Source organism: Conger conger, chromosome 1, assembly GCF_963514075.1.
Source record: "Conger conger chromosome 1, fConCon1.1, whole genome shotgun sequence".
NCBI lineage: Eukaryota > Metazoa > Chordata > Actinopteri > Anguilliformes > Congridae > Conger > Conger conger.
In genome coordinates, this window is record NC_083760.1 from 94,112,680 (window position 1) to 94,122,397 (window position 9,718).

General features: G+C 49.5%; 1 protein-coding gene across 1 annotated transcript in view; it reads right to left on the reverse strand.

Annotated features, from left to right (window-relative positions):
• Positions 1-4,254: 4,254 nt before the first annotated feature.
• Positions 4,255-9,718, reverse strand: part of LOC133132752 (histone deacetylase 1-like) — a 15,160-nt gene continuing 9,696 nt past the window's right edge. Inside the window, exons 8-14 of the mRNA XM_061248443.1 lie at positions 9,429-9,537; positions 8,685-8,825; positions 7,324-7,432; positions 6,904-7,034; positions 6,315-6,479; positions 6,030-6,081; positions 4,255-5,246 (exon numbers count right to left, since the gene is read on the reverse strand). Of these exons, the coding sequence (XP_061104427.1) occupies positions 5,216-5,246; positions 6,030-6,081; positions 6,315-6,479; positions 6,904-7,034; positions 7,324-7,432; positions 8,685-8,825; positions 9,429-9,537 (738 nt within the window). The 3' untranslated portion in view covers positions 4,255-5,215. The remainder of the gene's footprint in view (positions 5,247-6,029; positions 6,082-6,314; positions 6,480-6,903; positions 7,035-7,323; positions 7,433-8,684; positions 8,826-9,428; positions 9,538-9,718) is intronic.

Here is a 9,718-nt window from a genome sequence, read left to right on the forward strand (position 1 = left end):
TGAGTGTGTTGTGTGTGGGTGTGTTGTGTGTGTCTGTCTGTGTGAGTGTGTATGCGAGTGTGTGTCTGTGTGTGTTGTGTGTGTCTGTCTGTGTGAGTGTGTTGTGTGAGTGTGTGTGTTGTGTGTGTCTGTCTGAGTGTGTATGCGAGTGTGTGTCTGTGTGTGTGTTGTGTGTGTCTGTCAGTGTGAGTGTGTGTGTGTGTCTGTGTGTGTGAGTGAGTTGTGTGAGTGTGTGTGTGTGGGTGTGTTGTGTGTGTCTGTCTGTGTGAGTGTGTTGTGTGTGTCTGTGTGTGTGTGAGTGTGTGAGTGTGTGTGTGAGTGTGTGTGTGGGTGTGTTGTGTCTGTCTGTGAGTGTGTGTGTGTGTGTGTGTGTGTGTGTGTGAGTGTGAGTGTGAGTGTGTGTGTGTGTTGTGTGTGTCTGTCTGTGTGAGTGTGTTGTGTGAGTGTGTGTCTGTGTGTGTGAGTATGTTGTGTGGGTGTGTTGTGTGTGTGTGTCTGTGTGAGTGTGTGTGTGGGTGTGTTGTGTGTGTCTGTCTGTGTGAGTGTGTGAGTGTGAGTGTGAGTGTGTGTGTGTGTGTGTGTGTGTGTGTGTGTGTGTGCACGAGGCTGGCTTTATTTAGATGAAGAGCGGTTTTCGTTCCTCTTCCCAGCAAACATTACATTACATTACATTATTGGCATTTAGCAGACGCTCTTATCCAGAGCGACGTACAACAAAGTACATACCCATAACCAGGGATAAGTTCGCTGAAAGACCCTAGAGGGAAGTACAATTTGAACTGCTACCTGCACAACAAAGATAAGGACAAGGGGCTTTTTTTTTTTTTTTTTTTTTGAGAACAAAGAAACAAACAAACAGAGCAAAAGTGACCAAAGTGAACTATCCAAACACTGCTTACCTAGCCAACTAAAAATACCGATACACAAAGCACATCACAGAGACAACAATTAAGGTTCACAGGGAGGTAGGGAGGGACGGGGAGAGGTGCTGCTTGAAGAGGTGCGTCTTCAGCTTGCGCTTGAAGGTGGGGAGAGATTCTACAGTTCTGACCTCAACGGGGAGTTCGTTCCACCACCGTGGAGCCAGAACAGACAGTAGTCGTGAGCGTGAGGTGGAGGTTCGGAGAGGGGGAGGTGCCAAGCGGCCTGTGGAGGCTGAACGAAGAGGTCTGGCGGGGGTGTAGGGTCTGATGATTTTTTGTAGATAAGCTGGGGAAGGCTAGCACCAATGTTTTGAATTTGATGCGAGCCATGACAGGCAGCCAGTGGAGGGAAGTAAGCAGGGGGGTGACGTGTGAGTATTTGGGAAGGTTGAAGACCAGACGAGCTGCTGCATTCTGGATAAGTTGGAGGGGTCTGATGGCGGACGCTGGGAGGCCAGCCAAGAGGGAGTTGCAGTAGTCCAGGTGGGACAGAACCATCGCTTGGACCAGGAGCTGGGTCGAGTAGGGGGTGAAAAAGGGGCGGATTCTCTGTATGTTGTAAAGGAAGAACCTGCATGACCGGGTCACCGCCGCAATGTTCTCGGAGAGGGACAGTCTGCTGTCCATCACCACGCCGAGGTTCCTTGCACTGGGTGACGGTGTGAGTGTGGTATCCCCGAGGGAAATGGAGAGATCCAGATGGGGAGAGGTTTTAGCAGGGATGAATATCATTTCAGTCTTGCCTGGGTTGAGCTTTAGATGGTGGTTGTCCATCCAGCTCTGGATGTCCCTCAGGCAAGCAGAGATACGGGCTGAAACCTGCGTATCAGACGACGGGAATGAGACGAAGAGTTGGGTATCGTCCGCGTAGCAGTGGTAGGATACACATGCATACATCCCCACCATCCAGCAAACATGCATACATCCCTACAATCCAGCAAACATGCATACATCCCTACAATCCAGCAAACATGCATACATCCCTACAATCCAGCAAACATGCATACATCCCTACAATCCAGCAAACATACATACATCCCTACAATCCAGCAAACATGCATACATCCCCACCATCCAGCAAATATGCATACATCCCCACCATCCAGCAAACATGCATACATCCCTACAATCCAGCAAACATGCATACATCCCCACCATCCAGCAAACATGCATACATCCCCACCATCCAGTAAACATGTATACATCCCTACAATCCAGTAAACATGTATACAGATCACAGAAGAAGGGCGAACAGCAGCTCTGCAGACACTGCCACTGCACGCCTGCAAACAGAGAAATTCAGTTCAGCTTCCTGCAGGCCTGACTGAAGTGTCACTTCCCTTTGTGTGTGTGTGTGTTGTGTTGTGTTGTGTAAGAACAGCTGTGTTTTTGTGTGTGTGTGTCTCTGAGTGAGTGAGTGTGTGTAAATGTATGTGTGTGTGTGCATGCGTGTCTGTGTGTAAGAGTGAGCATGTGTGAGTGTGTGTGTGTGTGTGTGTGTGTGTGTGTGTGTGTGTATATGTGTAAGGGCAAGTGTGTGGGTGTGCGCGTAATAGCGAGCATGTGTGAGAGAGAGAAATGTGTGCGTGTTCATAGCATTGCAATGAGCAGATCAACCACTAACAACTTGTGGGCAAAATAGACTCAGACTCACATAGCTGCAGTCTCAGCACAAGTGGCTCGTGTTCCCCCCGACATTGCGTTCGTGTTGGGCTACGCACGCGCGTTTCATGCACGTCAACTTGACACGCGTACGAGAACAACCTTAAAGCCGCCTCCGCACCGCCGCTCCGGTGTGCAGAAAACACGCATTAGCCTAATCGACCCGCGACCTGGAAACAAGCTTCTTGCAAACGAAACCACGCGCCCACTTTCGGTGGTGACGCTTACAGTATCTCACCGTTGTCGAAACAGAGTTCAGCTCAGTTCGCGGGCACTGTAAAGGACCCGTACACGTTTCAATATTGACCCAGTTCGTAGCCGTTCCTCGAAAATTCGAGCTGAACGCCAACATGGTTCATTATTATTTATTTTTTTCTCTCTCTCTTTAATTTTGCCAAGCTTAGCCAACCCATGCGTTAATCACGCGTTTCACAACGCGGGGGACAATTTGCATCAACCGCAGAATCTCTATATGCAAGATGCAGCGTTTGCTCAGCAAGCAATCTGAGGTTCATACAACTGAAAGAAACATAGGTTTACTATTTCTAGTACTCGGGCACCATCCAGTGTTCAGATGTAGTACTGCATCTTATCCAGAGAAAAAATAATTAATGACACCGCCTGTTTAACGTGGCTCGCTGAAAGCGCAGTTTAGCTAATCGTCTCTCTGATAGTACCTGCGCATTTTAGTGGGTATATATTTGTTTATTGCCCAGAAATCAATGACAGTCCGGGTTTGCGACGTTTTAAAAATTTCAGAGCCGTGGAAACTAATACTCCCGAGAGTATCCGAGCATTACGCTGAATGGGAACTTATACCAAGTAATTACGCCAGAAGTCACTGTAGTAGGTCTCGAGCCGAACTTCCGGTCAATATCTGACTGGAGATTTTTCTCGATCGGGTGGCCAAGGAAAACTAACGCGCTTAATGACATATCAAAATGCATATGGAATATATATATTCCAGAAGTTGACAAAACCTTTAACTGATCTATGATGAATGCAAACAACCCAACAACACCAGTATGTCACAGGTTATTGCAGAGAACGGTCAAGGCACCAGGTTTGTTGTCACGGACCCATGGATCTTGTTGCTAACATAAGAGCACAGAACTTCCGCTTCCCGCCCTTTAACTCCCTTACCTGCTGTACTGTTGAAACTCCACGCGCATATTTATGCTGGGCGCGACGGATTTGGCTTGCAGCTTGGTCTTAATATTGTGTCTAAATCTTAAATGATGATATTATAAATTTAGGTTGTTAGCGCATACGATTCTAGAAGCAACAATAAAATAAAAAAAATCTCATGGCCTCTCGACTCGACATCACGTCCTAAATGTGCTTTTAAGTCGGCAAACGCTGATTTGATCTGACAAGTCTATTTTGTCAGACCAAATAATGAACTTCAAATAGACAGTATATTCTCCTGCAACGGATCTATTTCTAGCAGCTGCATTTCACTTCGCTTTTCGTCAATTCTATATTAAAAGAGGCTGTTCCGTACGCATGCGCACAGACTAGGTTATTTGCGGCCTGCAAAGTGATTAATTTAAAACACTGGCCAGGCAACAACATAAAAATTTAAAAAAACATTTTTTCCAGGCGACCAAGCCAAATGAAATAACATCAGACAAGAAGGGACTCCAAAAACATGGCAAAGGACAAAACAAAATCTTACGCTTTTATTAAATTTCTTCTTCACGAAAATCCATTACAAACTGGGATTTAACAACCACTGAACTTTCACAACTTTCAGAACTTCTGTAAAGTGTCACAGTCCTGTCGATGTGGTGGAGGTGCGGCCGTGTTAGGCGGAGAGGAACCCCTCCAGCCAGCGAACCTGGCTAATGCTGCGACGGTCTGAAGTTCATTGAATCCTGTGAATCAGCGCCCCCTGGCTCGAGGGATTACCGCGGTATAAAAAAGAACACTTACATTAAAAACAGCCGTTAACGCAGAGCTTAGAGAGCGAGCCTATCATCACAGGCTTCATTGCAGGAGAACACACACACACACACATACACACACACACACACTTGTGCATGCTCTTACACACACACACGTGCATGCTCTCTCTCACACACAGACACACACACACACACACACACACACACACACACACACACACACACACACACACACACACACACACAGCGCAGTAGATGACAGTGCAGGAGAGGAGACATTCCAAAAAAATGTCAAAAACAACCATGATTTAAATCCAAATAGAAACCCAGAAAGACATACAACTTGGGGCAAAAAATAAAATAAATTAGGAGAGCGTTCTCTGGGGGGGGAGCTTTGTTTCGTCACAAAAATGTTCTTGTGACGTCACAAAAATGTTCTTGTGACGTCACAAAAATGTTCTTGTGACGTCACAAAAATGTTCTTGTGACGTCACAAAAATGTTCTTGTGACGTCACAAAGGTTTTATCAGAAGGAAAAGAAATAGGCAAGAGGTAGCAGGAGAGCAGGAGGACTGCAGGGAGCCGCAGTGAGAGCCGACGGGTTAAACTGCGTTTGAGAGAATCATCCCGTCGCCACGCGGGAGGGGAGGGGTCCAGGTCTGGCTGCAGCACCGTAACGGGCGACAGGGTGATTTCTGTGAAAACCGCGCGGCCGTGTCCTGCTCACGGCGTCGTTTTCAGCTCTTCTTTTGGCCTGTTTTTAAAAAAAGAGAAAAGAAAAGAAACACTGAACACTCCGGTCGCCAGCTCCTCCGGCCCCCAGGCAGCGGAGCAGCCAGTGTCTGCGTGTTCCTGTGCTTTTACACGAGTAAACACACACTGCGTGTTCCTGTGCTTTTACAGGAGTACACACACACTGCGTGTTCCTGTGCTTTTACACGAGTACACACACACTGCGTGTTCCTGTGCTTTTACACGAGTAAACACACACTGCGTGTTCCTGTGCTTTTACACGAGTACACACACACTGTGTGTTCCTGTGCTTTTACACGAGTAAACACACACTGTGTGTTCCTGTGCTTTTACACGAGTACACACACACTGCGTGTTCCTGTGCTTTTACACGAGTACACACACACTGTGTGTTCCTGTGCTTTTACACGAGTAAACACACACTGTGTGTTCCTGTGCTTTTACACGAGTACACACACACTGCGTGTTCCTGTGCTTTTACACGAGTACACACACACTGTGTGTTCCTGTGCTTTTACACGAGTACACACACACTGCGTGTTCCTGTGCTTTTACACGAGTAAACACACACTGTGTGTTCCTGTGCTTTTACACGAGTACACACACACTGCGTGTTCCTGTGCTTTTACACGAGTACACACACACTGCGTGTTCCTGTGCTTTTACACGAGTACACACACCCACCTTACCCAGAGCTTTCAGCCCTACACACCCTCCAGCTGACACGATTCAGCGCGGCTATGCCCCAATCCCCAGGATCTGAACCCGCAGCCCCCGCACTCACCCCTTTGTGTCCATCTTCTCCTCCACTGGGGCCTTCTCCTCTTCTTTCACTTCTGTGACACCGCAGACACACACAGACACACAGACGGAACGGACTCATCAGATTCTCTCACTACACACTCGGACAATAAGGCATCTTTGGTCTCGTCTCCATAGAGGAACCCGTTTTCAGTTCGTTATGGAACTCTCTATCATAGGTGTGAAGTGTGAAAACCCACAGACAAAGAACTCTTGAACTTGATTTTTTAGAGTGTGTGTGTGAGTGTGAGAGAGCGTGAGATCATACCCTTCTTCTCCTCCCCCTCTCTCTCTCTCTCTCTCTCTCTCTCCTCCTCTGTTTTTGGGCGCTTGCTCTTCTTGTAGCTGGCCGTGTTCCGCCGGCCGCCCTGGCCCTCGTCCTCCGAGTCAGAGAACTCCTCCTCACACGCGATGCGCTTATCGTGGGCCCGGACTGAGGAGCGCACACACACACACGCGGACATGGACACGCACAGAGACACACGCACACGCACACGCACACGCACAGAGACACACGCACACACACAGAGACACACGCACACGCACACGCACACGCACAGAGACACACGCACACACACAGAGACACACGCACGTGATTATCACCCGGTACGCATGGACACAGACAGATCGTATATCTGGCTACTGGGCACATATGCGGGGCAGGGTAGAGGGGGGCGGGGCACAGAGGGGGGCGGGGCAGGGCAGAGGGGGCAGGGCAGGGCACAGGGGGGCGGGGCGGGGCACAGAGGGGGGCGGGGCATGGCACAGGGGGGCAGAGCAGGGTAGAGGGGGGCAGAGTAGAGGGGGCGGGGCAGGGTAGAGGGGGCGGGGCGGGGCACAGAGGGGCGGGGCCGTACTGGAGATGCGGCGGTCAGGCTCCTCCTCCTCCTCGTCAGCGCTGTGGTCCTGCAGCGCGTCCTCTGGGATGGGCTGCATCTGGACCCCGGGGGCGTGAGGCAGCATGCGCAGGTTCTCGAACAGACGCTGCCTGTTTGAGAAAGGGAAACGCGAAACTAAGGGGTGAGAGGTCAGCAACACGTGACGGGAATGTTCTTAACGGAACACTCCAACGCTGATGTCACAGTCACTACTGGTGGCTGAGAGCAGTGGAGTTCTAGAACACGGACTGAAAACATTCCAAAAACCCTGCTCTCCAGAGTACTGTCTGCAGCAGGAAGCAGGCTATGGAGGAGGCCCACAACTGGCCCTGCGACCCCTCCCAAATCCCCAAACTCCTGACCCCTGACCCCCGGAGGGGTGAGCAGCCCCCCACTCACTTGATCTTCTCCAGGTAGTCGTTGGTGTTCTGGTTGGTCATGTTGGAGGGGCTGATGTGCAGTTTGAAGTCGGGTCCGAAGTACTCAAAGTAGTCATTGTACGGGAGCTCTGAGAGACAGGGAGAGGAAACGACGCTCAGCCAGGCAGGAAGTGCACCCACATCCTGTCGATAGGGACTCACCACGGGGGTCAGAGGTCACAAACAAGCCCCCCCAAAGCAGGGGATACATGCAAGCTGAGTATCGGGGTGCAGCCTGCCTTCAAGCCAATCATTACATCACATGTCATTTAGCTGACGCTTTTATCCACAGCGACTTACAGTTGATCAGACAGTTGGAGACAATCTCCCCTGGAGCAAGGCAGGGTTAAGGGCCTTGCTCAAGGGCCCAGCAGCTGTGTGGCTCTTATCATGGCTACACCGGGATTAGAACCACCGACCTGGCAGGTCCCAGTCGTGCAGCTCAGCCAGCAGGCGACAGGCCGCCAATCAGCTGGAGAACGGGTGTGGTGTGGAAGTGGACGCGTCTCGACAAACGACACCGTGACCTGGCCGTGAGTAGCGGCCATTTTGGACAGAAGGCACAGCACACTGGCCGGTGCCTGACAGAGGGGTGCACACCACTGTACGCTCCAGACCAGCACCGCGGCGATGACACCATCAGATCCAGACCGTGGGGAGGAACAGAGGAGCCCCTCCCGGGAGTTTCCCGGGGGAAGCCTCCACGTCTCGCTCGGTACACAGTGCAACGGTGAGTGTAAGTTCCTGAGATTTATACTCAGTGTATCCCAGCATCCTGTTGGCCTTTCTTTACGGCTACAGCACATTGGCTAGAACCTGAAAGGGTTTGGTCAACTACCAAGTCTTATTGAACTTGAGCACTTTCCAATTTTGTACCACCCATAAAGTAATCCTGCCTGATGTTTTTATTTCCCACATATCGTACTTTGCATTTAGTTATATATTATATATTGAATTTCATTTGCCAGGTTTCCGCCCACTTCTGGATTCTGTTCAAGTCTTCCTGGATTACTTTAGCAGATTCCACGCTGTAACCCAAGCCTCCTAGTTTTGTATCATCTGCAAATTTAACCAAATTACTTTCAATGCCCATGTCTAGGTCATTCATGTAAATGAGGAAGTGCAGTGGCCCCAGCACTGAACCCTGTGGGACTCCACTTCCCACAATGCCCTGCTACATAAATCCCCTCCGACTACAACTCTCTGTGTTCTATGCTGAGTTGTGCCTTTATATTGTAGCAACTTAAAATTCTATCTTCTATTTCCAGAAAAAAATGATTAAAGAGGTGGGACTCCCTTCGAACCCAATATACACACACACACACACACACACACACACACCGTTGGGGATGGAGCTGTCCAGGGCGACGGCGGTCTCGTAGGTCCAGCAGCGGGCCACGTTGCGGATGGTGTAGCCGCCCCCCCCCAGCATCAGCAGCGGCAGGTTGAAGCTCTTCATGTACTCCACACACTTAGCATGGCCTAAAACACACACACATTAAAGCATAAACCACTTAGCACTGCTAGTAATACACTCACATACACAACATATGTAGCATAAACCACTTAGCACTGCTAGTAATACACTCACACACAACATATGTAGCATGAACCACTTAGCACTGCTAGTAATACACTCACACACACAACATATGTAGCATAAACCACTTAGCACTGCTAGTAATACACACACACACAACATATTACATTATTGGCATTTGGCAGACGCTCTTATCCAGAGCGATGTACAGTTGATTAGACTAAGCAGGAGACAATCCTCCCCTGGAGCAATGCAGGGTTAAGGGCCTTGCTCAAGGGCCCAACAGCTGTGCGGCTCTTATTGTGGCTACAACGGGATTAGAACCACCGACTTTGTGTATGCCAGTCATTTACTTTAACCACTACGCTACAGGCCTCAACATATGTAGCATAAACCACTTAGCACTGCGAGTAATACACTCACACACACAACATATGTAGCATGAACCACTTAGCACAGCCCATAATACACTCACACAAAATATTTTGAGGCACCAGTCACTCTCACACTCTCTCACTCTCTCACACACACACACACACACACACCTTTGATGGTGAGGTTGAAGCAGCCGAGTCGATCTCCTGACAGAGAGTCAGCACCACACTGCAACACCACGGCACTGGGCTGATACATCTCCATCACCTTCGCCATGATCTAACACACACACACACACACACACATACAGAGACAGCGTTATACACACACACACACACACACACACACACACACACACACACCATTATATACACACACATACAGCGTTATATAGACACACACACACAGGGTTACACACACACAAACACAGACACAGTGTTGCACACGAACACACACACAA